At 37.3% G+C, this 21157-nt stretch overlaps 2 protein-coding genes and 1 long non-coding RNA gene across 4 annotated transcripts; 2 read left to right on the top strand and 1 right to left on the bottom strand.

Moving 5' to 3' along the window:
* The first annotated feature begins 8545 nt into the window (after window positions 1–8545).
* LOC113304842 (protein ECERIFERUM 1-like) lies at window positions 8546–11963 on the top strand. Its single transcript, XM_026553979.1, has 10 exons — window positions 8546–8738; window positions 9048–9277; window positions 9372–9604; window positions 9701–9920; window positions 10021–10396; window positions 10479–10586; window positions 10676–10876; window positions 10991–11089; window positions 11171–11347; window positions 11553–11963. Exons 1-10 carry the CDS (start codon window positions 8679–8681, stop codon window positions 11721–11723), a joined length of 1875 nt encoding a protein of 624 aa, XP_026409764.1. The 5' UTR covers window positions 8546–8678; the 3' UTR covers window positions 11724–11963.
* On the bottom strand, window positions 11788–13777 carry LOC113304843. Of its 2 annotated transcripts, none has more exons than XR_003338443.1 (4): window positions 13411–13777; window positions 12766–12882; window positions 12586–12640; window positions 11788–12461 (listed from the first exon to the last, which is right to left on the bottom strand). It is a non-coding gene; the product is annotated as an uncharacterized LOC113304843 (long non-coding RNA). The 2 variants fall into 2 exon arrangements; XR_003338444.1 differs by having other exon boundaries at window positions 11788–12174.
* Window positions 13778–14259: 482 nt separating this feature from the next.
* Window positions 14260–20844, top strand: LOC113304841 (transducin beta-like protein 2). The gene is made up of 10 exons (XM_026553978.1): window positions 14260–14663; window positions 14751–14856; window positions 15775–15835; window positions 15941–16239; window positions 16725–16864; window positions 18079–18153; window positions 19129–19219; window positions 19824–20027; window positions 20204–20248; window positions 20367–20844. Exons 1-10 carry the CDS (start codon window positions 14424–14426, stop codon window positions 20438–20440), a joined length of 1335 nt encoding a protein of 444 aa, XP_026409763.1. The 5' UTR covers window positions 14260–14423; the 3' UTR covers window positions 20441–20844.
* Window positions 20845–21157: the final 313 nt, after the last annotated feature.

The raw sequence follows: 21157 nt of genomic DNA, 5'->3' as shown, positions 1-21157 counted from the left end.
TGATTACAAATGTAACAATGTATTTCTATAGTTCTGTTGAATTAAGTTTACTTTGCCTGGTAGGGACAATTTCTTTGAAACATTTCCAAATGAATAGCTTAATTCCGTGCGGGAACTTCATGGACCATAGAGATTTCGAAAAATAATAATTAGGAAAAGTATTAAGAGAAGCTTGATGATTTAATCTTCTCTCCACTAATTTGTTATAAGCACTCGGTGAAAAAATCATATTTAGCTGGCTTTTATCTAATGATATCTTCTTCATGATGAGTAATATGCATTATCATTATTTTATCAACAACTTCAGTGTGAACAATGTATTAACATTCCAAGAAGAAGTACTAGGAATGATAAGTTCATTAACAAAGACATAAGTGCAAAACATTTAAAGGTTGAGGCTTGAAGTTCAGATTAATGGTTCATCTATCAATCCAGATTATGTTTTTTCCCCATAATTCACTTTCATGCAATAGTTTTTTTTTTGAAGAACATATAATCTAACTTCAATTCCTATCCACACTTAAGAGATATTGCTTTCCTCAACATTAATATGAATGAAGCTTTCATTTTTGAAATACTTAGATTTAAGTATTTGCACTCAAAGTTGATTGGATGGAAAAAAAATCTATAAGCTAACTTGGTGAGAACATCATGATTTAACATGTTTAAATCTCTGGAAGCCATCCCTCCACTTTTTTCAAGCAATGAGATCTGCCTCTCTGTTGGGTTTATATCCCCACCGCCTTTGCATGGAATCTAACTTTTTGATAAGTTTTTTTTGGCATCTTGGGTGCTCATTTGGTACTTAGGAATTGAATTGAGAACAACATTTGATATCAGCTAATCTTCTTTAAAATGAAATGTAACCTCATCAAAATATTGCATTTTGGATCCTCCACTGAGAAGAGGAGATCCCAAGTACTTCTCTTTCTTATCCATTTTTTTACACCAAGAATATGACTAAGAATGTCACAAACATCAGGGTCCATATCACTGCTGAATAAAATGGAATATTATCCAAATTAATGAATTGACCATATTGTGAAGTAAAATCTTGCATTACCTGAAAGAAATTATTCACACTGTTTAAATTAGCATGAGTAAAAACTAAACAATCATCTGCACACAAGAGATGATTTATAGGAGGAGCACCCCTAACATCTTTAATTTACAGTTTCTATTTAGAGTGATGTGCACCCGAAGGAGTTTTAAAAAGCCAGTCCATTGCTAGGATAAAGAGATAATGAGAAAGAGGATTTCTTTGTCTAATTCCTTTAGTTGGTTGAAACTTAGTGCATGAAGAACCATTGAGAAGTACGAAGAGTGTAGTATATCACTTATGTATTGATGTATCAGCTGAATCTAATCTTCATAGAAGCCAAATGTGACGGACCGGAAAATTTACGCCTAACGCGCCAGGGAGCGCATGCCATAACTTCCCCGATGCACCATGATGATGATGCTTACCGGGCCTTAAAACTAGGCAAATGCACGTTGATTTTCCCTTGCAAGCATGCTCGTGGAGCATGATGCATCTAAATTAGCTTCCACACCGTCCCATCTTACCCTTGTTCCGCAAAGGGTTTATTAAGAAAACAAAAACTTTCTTAAAACGGCCTTTTGAGGCCTTAAACAATGTAATTTGGCTAAAATTCCAAGACCATGATGTGTAGATCACGTCTTGATCATTGGTCCAAGTCCAATCACTGTATGAGATGAAGCTTCATCCAAAGCTTTAGTTGCTTGGTAAAAGGTAGATTGGCTTAAGGCCAATATCGCTCCAAAATGGCGCATTATGTTTGGCATTTGGCTAAGAGCCAAATATAGCATCAAATGACGTATTAGGCCAGTTGGATATATGTCCTACATCCTTGCAGCGCATCCTTTGCGCATTATTATGAAGGTTATTGGCTTAGAGACAATGTTGCACAATCATTGTGCATCGGGCCAGAGAGGGATGGCGAGCCAATATTGCACAATCATTGTGCAACATGCAGAACAAGTGATGCGCAATTATTGTGAAGTAGCCAGAATGAGTGCACAATCAATGTGCAATACGCCAGAACGAGTGTAGCGCAATCATTGTGCAACAACCAGAACGAGTGATGCGCAATCATTGTGCATTACAGAACAGAAATCAGCAATCATTGCTGGTTATTCAGGGATACATGACAATGTCCATGAATAGCGAAGCAAGCATGTCAATCCTCTCCCATTTTCTAAGTGGTAGAAATAGTAAGTTAACATATATATGGAGGGGTAGTTGGTTGAAGGTGCATATGCGACCATGCACGAAGTAAGCTTCATAGCTTAGCCGAAAGAGTATAAATGATGTGAAAGCCTCATTTATAGTTGCATAGCCTTGCAAATGGGGCATATGATGCGAAGACATCACTATGCCATGTAGCGGACACGATAATGCGCAACCTTTGTGCATTTTGACGAAACGACCTATACAGACAAGACCATTACCATTATTGCTAGGCCACAACCTTGCAAACGAGTTGGTTTAATTTCCCATCCATTTGAGGATGAACAATAGTCAATGCTTGATCCTTTTAGAGTAGGGAGGGTATGTAGGTAGACATAATGAGTTTCAGCATTGCTGGTCCAGTACTTTGTCGCTCATATCATCTAATTGTGAGATGATTGCGACATACTGGCCTCTCATATCATCTGGCTCGGTATCTCGACGCAAGAGATGATTGTGGCCAAACTTGATGAGGCAAGTCGAATTACATTCCTTGGATCCTCATACTTCCTATCAAGGCGTTCGACTTAGGCATGTACCAATGGAGCATTGGGCATGGCCTCGAAAGTAAACTACATCGATATGAAAGTTAGCGGAGCTTGCATAAGCCTAAGGAAAGTACGACATGAGCTTGATTGATGCACCCTTGGCACGAGAAATACAAGTTGACGCAGATGAGCAAGCTACAACCTATCTGGAGGTTAAAAACCCGAGTGTCATAATTTAGATCAAGACGGGTCTAAATTGATTGGAAACAGACTAATGATCAAGACGAAATCTATGCATCACGGTCTTGGAATTTTAGCCAAATTCCATTATTTAGGGCCTCAAAAGGCCGTTTTTGTCGTTTCAAGAAAGTTTTCGTTTCTTAATAAACCCTTTGCGGAACAAGGGTAAGTTGGGATGGTGTGGAAGCTAATTTAGTTGCATCATGCTCTACGAGCATGCTTGCAAGGGCAAATGAATGTGTATTTGCTTAGTTTTAAGGTCCGATAAGTAGCATCATCATGGCGCGTCGGGGAAGTTATGGCCTGCGCACCCTGGCGCACTAGGCGTTAATTTTCCGGTCCGTCACTGTGGGTATCAGAGCAAGTTCCGAGATAACTCTAGGGACTGTGCGGAGTGGGATCGTCAACGAGTAATTTTCCTTTAAAGGAAATAAAGTTGGAGAGTAGGAAATAAAGGAAATAAAGTTTTGCGCGGAAAGAGTTTGTAACTGTTGTACCATTTACTTTGCGAATCGATTTGAGCTTGTTTAAGTGTTGTGAGTTTTCCTGGACTAAATGGCACTCCACTTACGTTGGGATATCCGGAAGACCGTTCGGAACCGTAGGCAGACAATGGGACTGATCACCCCTACACGTTGGAAACTATCCAACGATGTGCATTGTCAGGAAGGCTAGCATCCCACTTATGAGTGGAAACCTGGATGACCGTCAGGGACGGTGGGAAACTGGATTCTGTTCCAAACAATACTGCGCTAAGATCTTGTCATTTCGACGACATCTTCAACCTTGTGAATTTTATGGATTCCTGGGTCGTGGTATAAGATGCCATCTAGGATACCTTATTGAGATATCCTTTGGCAACTGACCAAATTGATATTCTCGGTTAAGTTGTGGACTCTTTTTTGGATTCCTGAGTATGCGGTATGAGATGTTTACTCAGAAGGTCTAAATTGATGTTCACGACAACTTGAAGAAACCCGTTATTTCTGAGCATCTGGTATGGGACTTTAGTTCAGGAATCCAAACCGAAGAGTTCCATAATAGTTTTTGTTTTGAATTTCGAGGACAAAGTTCTTTAAAAGGGGTGAACAATGTAACACCCCGTCTTTTAGCATGACGCATGCTAAAAGATGCACCATGGCCTGAGGTGAAGCTTCATCCAAAGCTTCCATTGCTTGGTAAAAGGTAGATTGGCTTAAGGCTAATATCGCTCCAAAATGACGCATTATGTTTGGCATTTGTCTAAGAGCCAAATCTAGCATCAAATGATGCATTAGGCCAGTTGGGTAGATGTCCTAGAGCCTTGCAGCGCATCCTTTGCACATTATTATGAAGGTTATTGGCCAAGAGCCAATATTGCACAATCATTGTGCATCAGGCCAGAGAGGGCTGGCTGAGCAAATATTGCAAAATATTTATGCAACATCCAGAACGAGTGATGCAAAATCATTGTGCAGTATCCAGAACGAGTGTTGCGCAATCATTATGCAATACGCCAGAACGAGTGTTGCACAATCATTATGCAACAACCAGAATGAGTGATGCGCAATCATTGTGCATTACAGAACAGAACTCAGGAATCATTGTCGGTTATTCAGGGATACATGGAATAAACATGAATAGTGAAGCAAACATGTCAATCCTCTCCCTTTGTCTAAGTGGTAGAAATGGTAAGTTAACATATATAGGGAGGGGTAGTTGGTTGAAGGTGAATATGAAGACCATGCACCAAGTAAGCTTCATAGCTTAGCCAAAAGAGTATGTATGATGCGTAGCCTTTCCAATGGGGCATATGATGCGAAGACATCACTATGCCATGTCGCAGACCCGATAGTGCGCAACCTTTGTACATTTTGATGAAACAACCTATATGGAAAAGGCCATTACCATTATTGCTAGGCCACAACCTTGCAAACGAGTTGGTTTAAGTTCGCATCCCTTCGAGGATGAACTACGGTCAGTGCTTGATCCCTTTAGAGTAGGGAAGGGTACGTAGGTAGCCACAATGAGTTGCAGCATTGCTGGTCCAGCACTTTCTTGCTCATGTTATCTAATTATGAGATGATTGCGGCATACTGGCCTCTCATATCGTCTGGCTCGGTATCTCGATGCAAGATATGATTGTGTCCAAACTTGATGAGGCAAGTTTCATTCCATTCCTTGGATGCTCAGACTTCCTATCAAGGCGCTCGATTTAGGCATGTACCAATGGAGCATTGGACATGGCCTCGAAAGTAAGCTACATCGATATGCAAGTTAGCGTATCTTGCATAAGCCTAAGGAAAGTACGACATGAGCCTGATTGATGCACCCTTGGCACGAGAAAGACAAGTTGATGCAGATGAACAAGCTACAGCCTATCTGGAGGCTAAAAATCCGAGTGTCGTAATTCAGTTCAAGACGGGTCTAAATTGATTGAAAACAGACCAACGATTAAGACGTGATCACAGTCTTGGAATTTTATCCAAATTCCATCGTTTTGGGCCTCAAAAGACTGTTTTTGCCGTTTTAAGAAAGTTTTTGTTTTCTTAATAAACCCTTTGCGGAACCAGGGTAAGTTGGGACGGTGTGAAAGATAATTTGGCTGCATCATACTCCACGAGCATGCTTGCAAGGCAAACGAACGTGCATTTCCCTAGTTTTAAGGCCCGGTAAGTAGCATCACCATGACACATCTGGGAAGTTATATCCTACGCGCCCTGGCGCACTTGGCGTAAATTTTTCGGTCCGTCACAGTTGGTATCAGAGTAAGTTCCGAGATAACTCTAGGGACTGTGCGGAGTGGACTCGTCAACGAGTAATTTTCCTTTAAAGACCACACCGTAGCCATATTTTTTTCATAATGGCAAAACTACCCCTGATCGATTAATTACTACCTAATTAAATAAATTAAATTAAATTAGTTAATTGTACATTTTGATCATTGTTTTTGTTGGATTTAAATTATGAATCTTGTTGGAATATGTTTTAAAAAAATAAATTGGTTTTTGAGATTTTGTAACAAAAATGAATTACTTTATACAAACATTTTTCAAAATGGAATTACAAAGGATTTTGTTGGTTTAATTCGTCAAATAATTGTAGGAATTCAGACTTTCAGAATTCGGTCCATAAAAAATCGGCATGCTCGACTGAAACAAAGCATGGCGACTAAGTAATTTCAGAGTTGAGTCCATGAAAAGTCAACATGCTTGATTGGAAAAAAATCATGCTATCAAAATTAGTCGGCATGCCCGACTGAAACAAACCATGTCGGCCAAACTTAGTTGGCATGATCAACTGAAACAAAACATGCCGACCAAACGTTAGTTTTTCACATCAACGACGATTGTCTATTAGTCCTAATGTTATTTTACAAAACCATGACGACCAATAACAAAATTGGACACATGAAAACTTGTTTTCTGGGAGTTATAAATTAATTGTCATGGTTTAGCTTTTCAAAACTTGACGATTATTCATACTACATCACAAGTCGTCGAGATTTAGGGATGAAGATCATGCCGACCCTGTGAATATTACTTTTAAAATTGAAAAGTCGTCATGATACTTATTCTACAAACATGACGACCAAAGATAAACATGATAAATCGTGATTGTAGTTGAAGAGATACCATGACGACCATATAACCACAATCCGACAATTTCAATTTTTTCGATTTAATTTACCACTCAAATAACAAAATAAAGTAATAAATTAAGTTTACGACCTTAATTGCCATCTCATTTTCTCCACAAGTTTTTCGTTTAAAAATAATGAAATATAGAGAAGGAAAAAGGAATTGAACATTAGGTTGATGAAGAAGGAGAAAGAAATGAATAAGACTTGGGTCTAAAACTAAAGAAGGACTAGTTTTATTTATTTATTATAAAGAAAAGGGTAATTAGGTAACTTTATACACATTAGACATCCCTTAACACACTAATTGGGGACAAAATCCATAGCCCAAAACTTAGAATTATGTTGATTTTGCGAGAAAGTAAATCACAATATTGTAATCCTATTTTTTAATCTACAAAAAGAGTGTTACACTAAAAGCTACAAATCTGCCCTGTCATCAATAAATTTCAGCTAATCTTATCAGTAATGTTAATTATTTTAAAGATCAACTCTAAATTAACTGTGATAAAATCAGATTAGTTAAATTGTATGATTGTGGTCAATAATATCCATTTCAAAGATAGATTTGTTCTTTCCTCTATCTATTTTCTTATTCTTTTGAGGTCTTTTTAAATCGGTATGTCCAGACTCCAAAATTGTTCTATTAATTAATTTAGGCCGAGAGGAGCTTAATTCCACGTAAATTTGCTTAATTCCAAGTGTTGGATTTCAGTTTTTTAAGTAGAATATCTTTTAAAGAAGGTGTACGAAGGTCATGTATTCATTCAGTTCGTGACTTCTACATTTTATGGATTTCACTATACTTTTTTAATCTAAATTTTGCCCTTTTTCAAGATAAAAAAGAAACCGTAATAAGTACTGGGATGTAACATCTACCTGCACAAGTGGAGTTATTTCTGCCACAGCATATGTTAGTTGTGAATCTTTAACTCTCCATTAGCTAAATAATTTGGAAACATTGAATGAAAATGTGTACTAGACTAGCAGCTAGCTTTCTCATTTATGTGGGTTTGTTGATGTTGTTCTAATTACCACACCCACCAATCATCTGATTTCCTTAATTGCACATCCCCATTTCTCCTATTAACACTAATGCTAACACAGTTCCATTAGTTATGGATGATTATCTCATGCACTATAATTTAAGATACGATATTGTCTAAAAATTTTCTACATCTTCAGACAAATCAAGCATACGTATAGACTATGGAATGCCTGTTCTGCTAGTCGGACGAGGTTCATAGCGCATATATAAGAGGAGGCATGCATGCATACACTAATTTGGACGGCATTACAAACTTACATTGTGTTACTTAGGCTAACTTATCAATTACCAACCATTTCGAGCATTGTACCCTCTGACTCTTGGTGTTGCCACAACATTCTTTTGCAAACTATCAAATTAATATAGGATGAAAAATCATTTTCAGGACTAAAGCTTGCCAGATTGTAGAGCCAAGAGTCTTAAATATGCAACTGTTACGTAAGAGAGCAGGAAGATGTCCACGTAGGCAGCGAACACTTGTTAACATGGCAAACTCAAGACCCTCGGTTACTAGTACTGGATGAACTAAAATTGCTTCAGGATGTACTTGTTGCAATGTGAGGTCATTGTTTGATTAGAGCTAGCTAGCACTCAGGCCATGCATGGTTAGATCACAAGACACCAATCCCATATGTGAACTCTAGTGAATTGAAGTAGGAACCGTAAAGAGGTGCATTGAAAGTTAGCAAAAATGTTGGTGTCCGTACTAGATAAGCACATTGAATGCTGCATTGAAACTACTACTAACTTAGTACTATACATATACAAATAAATTGGAAAGTTGCATTTATAAGCTTCAACTAAAAGTATTATGAACGAAAAATGCAGCTACCTGCTTTGATCGTAAGTTGAAAAGACTATCCAACCCTATAACAAGAAAGAAGATCTACATAAACACTCCTTTGTTAGACATAGTTATATAAACCCTAGAGGTACTTCATTCTACATTCATCAAAAGCTCTTGGAAGTTCCCTTGATCAAAACAAAATCCAAAACAACAACAAAGCGTAACAAGTTCGGTTGAAGAAGGGCATGGCTTCCAAGCCTGGACCTTTATCTGAATGGCCATGGAAAGGTCTTGGAAACTACAAGGTATGTCTCACATTGCTCTTCAAAACTCCATGCCTAATCTGCTAATTTTCATTTCTAAGCCTTTTTTGCTGCATTCCTGCTGTTCTTGTTGTGCTGATGTCTAATGTCTGCCTAGATCCATCTATCAAAGTGTACCAAAAATTTTATATTTTTTTGGCAGTATAAGCTTTTGCAATACGTTCTTGTTCTTTATCTGATTCAAGTACTAGTGGAAATAGTGCATTGACAATGGATCTGTCTCAGTTTACTTTATCCTTGGTGATATTTTATTGCATTTTTGGATTTATTGGATCTTTGTGGTGATTTCAGTACATAGTTTTGGCACCATGGGTAGCACACAGTGTGTATTCATATGTAACTTCCAAGGACGAAATATGGGAGAGAGACTTAACAAGCTTACTGGTATTCCCATATTTGTTATGGAGGTGGATTCATGGTCAAATTTGGATAACACTAGCTCGTTTTCAAACAGCTCGAAGCAAACATCGTATACTCGATAAAGGCATTGAATTCGAACAAGTTGACAGAGAAAGAAACTGGTCAGTAATTCCAGTCATTATCTAAGATTTTCTTTTCATTTTCATTTTGAGATTCTTTTCCTTATCATGTTTTGTTACTGGATGTGAATAATAGGGATGATCTGATAATACTCAATGGATTGATATTCTACCCAATGATCAACATTCTTCCGGGAGCATCAAATTTACCTATATGGAGAACTGACGGTGTAGTTATTTCATTTCTGATTCACGCTGGTCCAACCGAATTTCTCTACTACTGGTTGCATAAAGCTCTGCACCACCATTACCTCTACTCTCGTTACCACTCTCATCATCATTCCTCCATTGTCACTGAACCAATTACATGTACTTACGGTTTCCATTTCTCAAGATTTTGTCTTAGTTTTTTATTTTTCCTGCACCTAAACTAGTACTAATTTTTATTTTGCAATTATTTTGCAGCCGTTGTTCATCCCTTTGCGGAGCATATAATGTATTTTATCCTATTTGGCATACCTATGGCAGTCCCAGTATTGACCGGAACTGGATCCATTGCAGCAATGTTGCTTTACATAACATATGTTGATTTCATGAACAATCTGGGGCATTGCAACTTCGAACTTGTCCCCAAATGGGTATTTGATGTTTTCCCAGTTCTGAAGTACATCATGTATACGCCATCGTAAGAAAAATCCAACATTCGGTTATCCGATTATTTCACTATGAATAATAAAGAAAAATGCAATATGACTAATGAGTTTGTTTTTTTATTTTCTTTGTAGGTTTCATTCTCTTCATCACACACAATTCCGGACAAACTTATCGCTATTCATGCCGCTGTACGATTACATGTACGGTACAATGGACGTATCATCAGACAAATTATATGAAACTTCACTGAAAGGAAGGGAAAATAAAGTTGATGTAGTTCATTTGACTCATCCAACCACACTTGAATCAATCTATCATCTTCGGCCAGCCATTGCTTCTTTGGCATCCAGTCCTTATGCCCCGAAATGGTATCTGTGGGTGTTTTGGCCTATCACATATGGGTGTATGCTGCTAAGTTGGATCTGGGATACAACTTTTACTGTGGAGAGGCATTTGTTTGATGATCTCAAAATGCAAACTTGGGCTATACCAAGATATTCTTTCCAAGTAAGAACCAAGTGCAACAATCATTAGCCCTTCAATATAAGAAAGTTTCAGATGATGCTAATTTTGGCCGTTTCTCTTGCAGTATTTCTTGCCATGGCAGAAAGATAAAATCAACAGCTTGATTGAGAAAGCTATAGTAACAGCTGAGGAAGCAGGTGCTAAGGTGTTCAGTCTAGGTCTCCTAAACCAGGCAAGTTTCTTAACTTGATATTTTCACGAGTACGAACTTATCACACACAATTGAAGCAAAGAAATGATTACTAAATTTGACAAATGCAGGGAGAAGAATTGAATGGAAATGGTGAACTCTATCTTCAAAGGAACCCAAAGCTAAACATAAGAATTGTGGATGGTAGTAGCTTAGCAGTGGCAGTGATACTCAACAGCATTCCACAAGGAACTAAAGAAGTACTCCTTAGAGCAAATCTTTCTAAAGTTGTTTATGCAGTTGCTGAGAAGTTGTGTCAGAAAGGAGTGAAGGTACAATTACAGATACATTTACCTCTTTTTGAATTACGTCGTAAAACCAGCATAAATAATATCCTCTAAATATTTACAATTTTTGTTATTGATTTTTCGATTTGATGAACACAGGTAGCTGTGGTTTCCAGTAATGATCTGAAGAACCTTAAACTCAGACTTTCCACTGAATTATGGAGTAATTTGATCTTTGCAAGTACTTGCACTCAAAAGGTAATTCGCGAAGAAAAATTCTCCGTTAGTCATGTAAGATGACAAGATTCTTAAGTTTCCTTGTGTTTGTTGGTATTGTAGGTATGGTTGGTTGAAGCTGGAGTTTTGACAGAAGATGAGCAAAAACAGGCACCAGAAGGAACACATTTCATACCAGTCTCACAATTTCCAGTAAAGAGAGCTAGAAAGGACTGTGTTTACTACACAACTCCAGCCTTGGTTATTCCTAAAGCTTTAGAGAATGTGCATGCTTGTGAGGTAATTCATTATCTCCTTACTTTGACATTCACTATCCTAAGCTCAACCTTAACCTATAAATCATTACAAAGATTAAAATTGAAATTGAGTTGTCATTATGATACTGTTTGCTTCCAAAATGTCTTCCTAGCTATAAACTAAATATAGATTGTAATAATTTTATTTGCACACTATTTCTTGTGGGATTAATGATGAATTTACACAGAACTGGTTGCCAAGAAGGGTAATGAGTGCATGGCATGTAGCGGGAGTTGTGCATGCATTGGAAGGATGGGATTCACATGAGTGCGGAGACAAGTTACTCGATGTGGAGAAAGTATGGAGTGCTGCTGTTCGTCATGGATTCCGACTTCCTATTGTGGTTCACAGTTCTTAAGATGCACTGTCATCCAGTGAATGCAGTCAGACTTCCCATATCTCCAAAACTTCTTTTAGTTTCATTTGGTTGGTGTGTAACTAGCTTTTGTTATGATATGTTCCAGAATATTGCAGTATGGATTCTTTGAGTTTCTTAGTTTGTGCTAAAATCTATACATGTTCAGACAATTATTCTACAAACAAAGATTAATATATAAACTATATCTATGAGTATTTATCTGTGTTAGTAAGAGAAAAATCTAAGTGTTTGTATTAAGTTGAATAAAAATCAGCTGATGGTGCATGGCGTGTAGGAGGAAGTCTTCCATGGCCATTGCTCCCTTTTCTGATCTATTGACAGTATTTTATCTTTACCTTGATTGCTGCACCATAGTCTTTGCCACAGGATTCAACATTTGCACGAAAACCAAAATTGCCATTGAATGTAACTCAAGATCTCCGGCCAAGTCCTGTAACGCAAAATTAGCATTGCAACTTTAGAGTTGCCGACGTGACTCCAAACTTGCCCAACTCAAAAATTTGTCCTAAGACCCAAAATCTGCCTTGTAATCCAAAATTTATCCCATAATTATCCTATAACTTGCTACGCGATCCAAAATCTATGCATTTGTGACTCAAAAGGTGCCATATCATTCAAAATCGTCATTTTAGCCAAACGAGTACCAGTATGGTGCAAAATTTGCACAGTGATCCAAAAAAACACAAAATTGGTCAAAAAGACCAAAACCAAGAATTCCTGGATGAAATAGATTTCTAGGTTTAGATACTGTTTATATGGACAATAATAAAAAAAATATTGTTTAAATAACCAATTTGGATATTTCACCCAGAATATTTTTTATTAATTAATTGGAACATACCAATATGTCCATATCTTCTTCAAATGTTTACTGGGTTGGAGAAGAACAGAGTAATCTGCAAAAAAAACAGAGTACAACAAAAAAAAAACAGAATTAATTGCTCTGTTTTACGAATTAATTGCAAGCAAAACAGAGTAATCCACCATTCTAATCTCAGCTCAAATCACCACAATTACAGACCTGTAAAACCATTAATTTCACATCTTCTTAGCAACATCAGACCACCACCACCTCAAATTGTCTCAACCAAACCCAATAAAACCATGAACATCTTCTACTCCAACGGCCATCGGTAACCTCAAACAGAGCAAAAAACAGAGTAACCTCAAATAGAGCAAAAAACAGAGTAAACTAGTATAGGATGAAACCAGTTGCATCCTAGTTTAAAATGGGTGAAACCAAATTCAACCCAATTTAGTATAGGATGAAACCCAATTTCATCCTTGTTTAAAATTAGTGATACCTAATTCAAAAATCATAGATTCATCCTACCTATAGATGAAACCAGTTTCATCCTAGTTTAAAATGGATGAAACCAAATTCAACCAAATTTAGTATCTGATGAAACCCAATTTCATCCTTAATTAAAATTAGTGATACCTAATTCAAAAATCATAGATTCATCCTACATATAGATGAAACCGGTTTCATCCTAGTTTAAAACGGGTGAAAGCAAATTCAACACAATTTAGTATAGGATGAAACCCAATTTCGCCATGTCTGTTCGACTCAATCTAGCACAGGATAAAACCAGTTTCATCTAATTAAGATGAACAAATTTGAAATCAATTGCAACCAAAACCCAATTAAAGTTAAGAAACTTACCAATTTGAGCATAGTCTTCATTTCTTATCTTCTGAAATCGAATTAACATAAAACCCTAATTTGAGAAATTTAATTAAATTACGCAAACAGAAAACCATTTTGATGGTGGTGTTGCTGGTACCTATGATGGTGTTTGTTGGATAAAGTTGATGATGTCGATGGTGGTGTTGGTGATTGTGGAGGAGATAGATATGGTAGAGGAATATGATGTTCCTGGTTTGATATTGGAGACGGCGTAGAAAGAAGATGATGACACTTGCTGTTTTGTAATGGAGAAGATGAGGTGCAGAAGCTGATGGAGAAAAAGAGCTTCTGGTAGTTTTTTTAGATCTGGTTTCTGTGGATGCGACGGAGAAGACGAGAAGAATTGAGAAACGATATTAAATAGCGTGATAGAAAGGATAGTTCGGTTTCTTTCAGTTAAAAAATAGTACTGTCCATTTGACCGAGAGAAAAGGTTACCCGTCCATTTGATTCAGAAAAAGTACCTTTTGACTATATAGCCCATTTTTGGTCCAAAAAATAGCATGCTTAATTCATGTATTCCAAAATGTCCAATGGAATCAAAACAAGACGGGGCGGGTCTGCCAACAACTGTCTGGTGGTAAGGCACCGCCTTTCGTCCATAGTGCGGGTGGGAGGTAGGGGATCGATTCCCACTAGAAGGTTGGATCCCCTATTTTGGATATTGTTGATGGGATGGCGTTTGGGCTAGCAGTGGGGCTAGTCCAGCTTGCTAGGTCTGTTCAGGGAAGTGGGCCTAGCTGTGCCGTATAAAATAACAAAACAAAAAAAAAAAAACACGGGGTGGGTCTATAACTCCTTATCCACATAGAGAGCATCACTTTTGCAGTTCCACAAGTGCAATTCACGCGCAAGTAACCAGCCACCTGTTCCATGATTCCTCGTTTCTGAGCTGACTAAACTTGCACCCCTAGGGAGCAAAGCAAAAATACTCGTACTCTTTCTCAATCGTATTCATTTTCAACTCTTTCTTCTTCTTGTTCTCAAAAATGGAAGAACAATCATCACTTTTTCTAGGGTTAGGAGTTGTTCCAGTTCTTATAATCTCAGTTTCACTAGGAACTCTCATTGCTCTCGTTTTCTTCTCTGATTACTTTCGTCAGAAAAGATCTGAAGTTGAAACCATTTCAAAACCAGATGAAATTGTGAATCACAAATCAAATAAATCTTCTCATAATAACAATTCTAGAAAACCGCATTCTAGATCTCAGTTACACGCCTCAGACAAGGTATGGTGATGTTAGTTCTTGGAGAATTTTTTGAGATTTTTCTAGGGTTTGTATAGTTTGATGAATTATAATGTTTGATTGTTTCAGGATCAAGTGAAACGACATCATCCATTGGATATTAATACTTTGAAAGGTCATGGAGATTCTGTTACAGCTTTGTGTTTCTCATCTGATGGCAGAAATTTGGCTACAGGTATGTAATTGATGCTAAGTTTGGTATATTTTTAGTTTTATTTAGTTTGATTTTATCAACTTATGAAAATTGAAACACTGATCTACTGATATTTGTAATGCTAGCTGAAAATGGTTATGTATATGAAATTAGTCAAACATTAGTGGTTGCAAATATGTTTGAATGCCTCTGTAGCTTTACTGCAAATGCATGTTGTGGTTTACTTGTTGAACTAGATATATAGGAGTTCAAGTACATAGGTTTTTGGTTTCAACTACCTTAGCTTCTATGTCGTTTTGATTAAGGCCCCATAGATTCGGTAAAATCGTCATTGTCAAGTATTGTCATTTTAAAACATTAGTGGATCTTTTTCTCTTTAGTTATTGGTAAAGTAAAATTATGAGGAGTTTGTTTCCTATCAATTAAATGGCCTATGACATCATCAATGCAAAATTCGATGCTTGTGTAATTGGAGATAAAATTGTTGGGAAATAGTTGGTGAAGCCCTTTGGATATTAATGAGTTCTCTGTTTACTTTATATCAATAAATGGGGTTGTTTCAGTTGTGAGTTGGTTCCTCAATTCAGACCTACCTCACAGTGGTTACTTGAATTGCATACATGATCATACCAGGAAAACTGATTCCATTGTGTTTTCTTTCATCAATAAATGGGGTTGTTTCAGTTGCGAGTTGGTTTCTCAATTCAGACCTACCTCACGGTGGTTACTTGAATTGCATACATGATTACACCGGGAAAACTGATTCCTTCGTGTTTTCTTTCATCAGTGTAGAAAACTAAGATGTTTTAACAATTTCTTGGTCAAGAAAATTTAGTTATCCCGGATCTGGATTTTCTCCAAAAACTAAGAATGAAAATATATCTCTCTCGCTAATGCTTTCCTATTAAATTATAAGTTGTTCTTCATTTTGTTTTACAGCTTGTGCTGACGGGATTGTCAGGATATTCAAATTGGATGATGCTCTGAGTAAAAGCTTCAAGTACGAATTACTGTGGAGATTCTACATTTTTAGATTCCTACCTTAATATATCATCACTTTAATCAAACCAGATTCTTGTTTCATGGTCTTATTACTTGGTCGCAGATTTCTGAGAATTAACTTACCAGCTGGAGGACAGCCAACAGCAGTTGCCTTCTCTGATGGAGCGTCATCTGTGGTTGTGTCATCTCAAAATCTTTCTGGTTCTTCCTTATATATGTACGGTGAAGGAAGTGTGAATTCTGCTAATGACGGCGGTAAGCAACAACCCAAGCTTCCTGTTCCAGAAATTAAATGGGAACACCGAAAAGTTCATCAGTCAAGGGCTATTATTACCCTTGCTGGAACTGCTGCCAGTTATGACACTGCTGATGGAAGTACAGTAATTGTTTCGTGTTCAGAAGGTAAACTTCTAAAGTTACTAATTTGCTGAAGTACTTAATTAGTACTCACGATGAACTATTCTTCTTTAATGTTAAGATTAGTAAGTGGTTTGTTATCGCACTGAGATAGTTTGATAGATATCTCGCCTTTTAACCATGTCTGGAGCACCTGTCAAATACCGGACAGACTGTTGCTTAGATGTGTAATTTGTCAACTTCAGACACTTGACTAGGAGGTAGTTTATTTGGCTTGGGATTGGATTATAAGTGCTTTATATTTTACCGGAACGTTTGTCTCCTGATTATTTGCATTCCTCTCTTGTTATCAACGAACAGAGTCATACTATGTGCTCATATGTTGTAATATAATTCATAACATGCAATCTACTCTTGATTCTTTACACCAATACTTGGTGGCTCTGAGATGAGTTGTCAATCTTGTGATTATAGATGAAGTTTTTCCACACCGCATTCCACTTGTTCTTATCTGAGACTAAATCTTTTAGGTACTGACATCATCCTTTGGCATGGAAAGAGTGGGAAGATTTTGGGGAACACTGACACGAACCAGCTCAAAAACAATATGGCCACAGTGTCTCCCAATGGGAGGTTTATTGCTGCTGCAGCTTTTACTGCGGATGTGAAGGTGACTTCTATACTACCAGTCATCCATTTGTGTTTACATCTAGTCTGCGTCATGATAGATCCATTAATGCTTATCAAATAATCTTACCGGCCGCGACTGCACTCATTAAATCATGCCCATGGTTGGTTACCGTTTCTTGATCTGGCATTGCAGTCCCAGACAGGTTTTTTTTTTTTTTTTTTTGAATCCCTTTACATGACCAATGGAGATCTCTTGCTGTTACACAGGAGTGGGATTATAAATCTTTTGGTTTCTTAATGCAGACTGACATAGGTAAAAATCTAGGAGTTCCAAGTTCTATTGGAGGAAAATGATTCTTACACAACTTTTTGTGTAGCTGTCCAAGATGCTGACTTCGACTTGTACAATCGTTGTGGATTATCATTGTTCTGTGGTTTGTTTGAGACCACAGTCTATACCAGCTAACAAGGTTGTTCAGTTGCTAACTAGAAGGGGAACTCTAAAGGGAGAAATGCTTATCTGTAGTTTGGTGGTGTAGCAAAGTGTAATAGGAAAAGTTACCTGCTATTTGCCATTTCATATATTTGGTTAATGCTTGCAAACAACAGATGGTCTAGTTGCTCAGTACCTACTTTTTCGGAAGACACTAATTCAACCTCTACCGACGTTTCTCTCTCCCTGGTATCCAAACATATAATAGAAACAGTCTTACAGTTACTTAGACTTTTCTTCAGGATCACATGGGCTCCTTCTATACAGTAATCCTGACAATGACATGTATTATACATCTCCAACGCGTAATGTAATGGTTGTTTCTCATCTAGCAAAGTTGCCTTAGTTTTAGGTTCATATCTGATCAGGAATAAGTCATCAATCCATAACTTGTGAACTGTGGTTTCATTTTATTTTTGTTTTCCAATCAACTTTACTTTGATTTTTCTTCTGTTAGCCTAATAGTAATAGTTAGTTACCAACAACTACCGCGGAACAGATGAAGCCTCACTTAAAACCAACTTCTGCGGTTTCAACAGTCAGGCCCTTTTCATTTCATTATGTGTCTTTTGTAGTCTATTGTTATATCGTAATTAGTCATAGGATATGGAGTTGCTATGGGCCACAGATGGAAAATTCTTTTTCATTTATATATTCTGTAAATAGTAAAACAAGGCTCTACATTTTGCATGTAATATTTCAGATTGTTTCTGCCTTTTGTTTTTGCATTTAACAATTTGTATTGTTTCTGCTTCTTGTAGGTATGGGAAATTGTATATTCCAAGGATGGTTCAGTAAAGGAGGTTGCAGCAGTTATGCAGCTCAAGGGTCATAAGGTTAGCTGCAAATAACTAATATGGGTTTCCTAGAAGCTAGTCTGATACGATAGTTCTTCATCATGAAATTTTTTCCATTTTAAATTAGTTACCGTCATAGTGTTGACTCAGACTAAAATAACTTGCATATTTTACTGTTCACTTTCAATCCACAATTCACCAGGTTACCAGTTTTCCTTGTAAGAATGGTCTTTACAGCTAGTGAATCATCTTCACCTATAATCAGCCAAAATAGATTTATCTGTATATCAGACTCCATAGTCCCATACTCCCATTGATAATGATCATAACAAGGAGATAAGCCATATATATATTATACGCAGTAGATACATCAATAATATCCTGAGCTGCTGACGACAAGGCATGATAATCTGCTCTGAGTGAAGGATTTGTACAATCAGTTGTAGAAGACATCGCAGTTTCTAGTATGGCAATGAAGTGATCACTAGTTACTGCATTGATACTGCCAGCCTGTATCAATTGAATGGCAAGTTTAGATGCCTTGCTGAACTTAGAGGGATTTGTCATGAAATTTTGGTTGAGAGTGATTCCCGGCAGGCTGATCAAATTCAGTGTTGATTAAAACTTGTAAACTACCCATGCGACGGGTGACCTAGAAAATAGACTTGACTGACCCCCTCCAAGGTTCCACCTTATCTCCACCCACATACACAAAGGGAAGTTGGACTTACGAACAACATAAGTAGCGTTGCCAGTTTGGACATTGGTTTAACATATATGTGGCTTGCATGCGGAGGACGTTACTCTTGCTGTAAATAGTCCTTGTGTCCTTCAAAGATGCGACCTACTTCCCTTGAAACCTTAAAAGATAGCGCTCTAGCACAATTTTTTACGTATGATAATCTTCTTCAAACATTTTCCTAACATTCTATACATACTGCTAAAATATTCATGATGCTGTAACCCTCTATAACCTTATATTAATTGGTTGTCATGTCTTGTTGTGACCCTCAGAGTGCCGTGACTTGGTTATGCTTTTCACCAAATACAGAACAAATTATTACAGCATCCAAGGATGGTACCATAAGAATATGGAACGTTAACGGTGAGTCTTATCATACAATGCGAGACGGTATTGTTCTCCAAATGCTTTTGTTTTCAGTTTTGGTGTTTTTTTTTGTTCTAGAATAACCATATGCCCATGGAAGAGAATTGGTTTCTTCAGTTTCTTTCCTTCTTCTCTCTTTTTTCATCATACGTGCAGTTTAACTATCAATGGATGCTTTAGAGAAAGGCAAGAGCCTAATAACATTCCAAAAAGTTTTTAAGCCCTCATACTTCCAGATTTTATCTTAGTTATTTATTTCACAATGACGACTTACCTTTGGCACTAATGGCAGAAGACGATATACCTTTCGAATCCCTTGTGCTTAGTCAAACAAAGAACAAGGCCAAGAAAAAGGAACAATTTGAGCAGTTTGTCTTAATTGAATTGACTTGATGCGCATGCATGATGGAGTTAACATCTGTTATTTAATTTTCAAGTTTAATGGTTGGGAATGGAGTTGTCTTATCTTGTTTGCTGGTTAAAAATTGACTCCTATGTTTTGGCAGAATAAGTTTGAGGTTCAGTTGCTGCCTGGATTCTTTTCGTTTCTTCAGTATTTTTCTGATGAGTGTGGCACTGACATTTCTATCTGTCTTTGAAGTTCGGTATCATCTTTCTGAGGACCCGAAGACTCTAAAGGTGTTCCCAATACCTCTTCAGGACTCGAAGGGGGAAACTTTGCATTACGATCGTCTTAGTATTTCACCTGATGGAAAAGTATTGGCTGCCACCCATGAGTCAATACTGCAATGGCTATGTGTTGAAACTGGGAAGGTTTTGGACACAGCTGATAAGGCACACGATGGTATGTTCAAGCTTACTTTCTTATAGCTCTCTCAGTTTCTTCTATGATAAATTTTCTCAATGCGTGTAGTCGTTGGTACTTCTTTTGACTTGTTAGAAAAGGACTCCCTGTATTTAAGATGACTTCTGTCAGTTAACTCTCTAACTCTATCGGATCAATCTTGTATTATCATGCAGGCAACATCACAGGCATCGCTTGGGCGCCGAAGAAACTTCCTATGGGTAAGTAAAATTTTTCCTTTTTCTTTTGTTTTGGTCTTACCTTTTGTTTTCGTCTTACGATTGATCTTTTTCCTAGAAGCTGTTTGAGTTTACATCACGGTTTCTTCTTGTTCTGCAGGACCTGATCGCGGAATGGTTTTAGCCACTGCTGGTGTTGACAAGAAAGTGAAGTTTTGGATGGCTCCATCCTGATTCTATTACTTGGTGTTTTAAATGCTAGAATTTGTTAACTAGCACCAGTGGGGCTAGATACTGGAGTAGGTGTCTCAAAATTTTCCACTTGAGTTTACGGTGATGGCAAGCTTCTTCAAAACTTTGAGCAGTTATCGGCCGGTCTTGCTCAGTTTGATTCCAAATGGGAACTGGTTGGTTTTTGTCATGGCGTCTCTTGTATATTACTTGTAGGTCATTATAGAAGTTCTTAATCTTGAACCCATATGGAGGTGGCTATCTCCATATAATATCTCCAATCTCCCTAGGGAAGTGCACCTCCCAATGCCCAGATCATCTGTCACTGTTAACACTAATGTTTGGAAATGATTGTCCTGGAAATTATCATTTAAAGATGAAAATATGCTTTTAATTTTGGACAAAAATGAAAGGAAAATGGTCGTAATTAGAGACTTTTTTTTTTCAAACAAATAAACCAGGGCCATCCCTGAAACTTATAATCCAACTCAAACCTTAAAAACGACATAATCCATCACAAACTTTAAAAACAACATAATCCGACATAAACTTTGAAATCCATAAAGTTAACAAAACATCGAGAGTTTACTTGGTCCTTTTTGTTAGAGCATTGCTCGGTCGAACACGCATGCGTTGCTATCTCAAGCATGTTTGTCAATGTTAGTGATCAAAACTATAAGTCTTGATTTCTAGTCTATTATAGCTAAGTCTCGGACTAGG

Source organism: Papaver somniferum, chromosome 8, assembly GCF_003573695.1.
Source record: "Papaver somniferum cultivar HN1 chromosome 8, ASM357369v1, whole genome shotgun sequence".
Taxonomy (NCBI): Eukaryota; Viridiplantae; Streptophyta; class Magnoliopsida; order Ranunculales; family Papaveraceae; genus Papaver; species Papaver somniferum.
Note: the sequence above shows the minus strand (reverse complement) of the source record. Positions and strands in the feature narration are given on the sequence as shown.

Coding starts and splice junctions, on each gene's coding strand:
- LOC113304842 (XM_026553979.1), top strand. CDS start 8,679: ATGGCTTCCAAGCCTGGACCTTTATCTGAATGGCCATGGAAAGGTCTT. Junction 9,921..10,020: donor TACATCATGTATACGCCATC/GTAAGAAAAATC, acceptor TTTTCTTTGTAG/GTTTCATTCTCTTCATCACA. Junction 10,877..10,990: donor TGTGTCAGAAAGGAGTGAAG/GTACAATTACAG, acceptor TGATGAACACAG/GTAGCTGTGGTTTCCAGTAA.
- LOC113304841 (XM_026553978.1), top strand. CDS start 14,424: ATGGAAGAACAATCATCACTTTTTCTAGGGTTAGGAGTTGTTCCAGTT. Junction 15,836..15,940: donor GCTCTGAGTAAAAGCTTCAA/GTACGAATTACT, acceptor ACTTGGTCGCAG/ATTTCTGAGAATTAACTTAC. Junction 20,028..20,203: donor AGCTGATAAGGCACACGATG/GTATGTTCAAGC, acceptor ATTATCATGCAG/GCAACATCACAGGCATCGCT.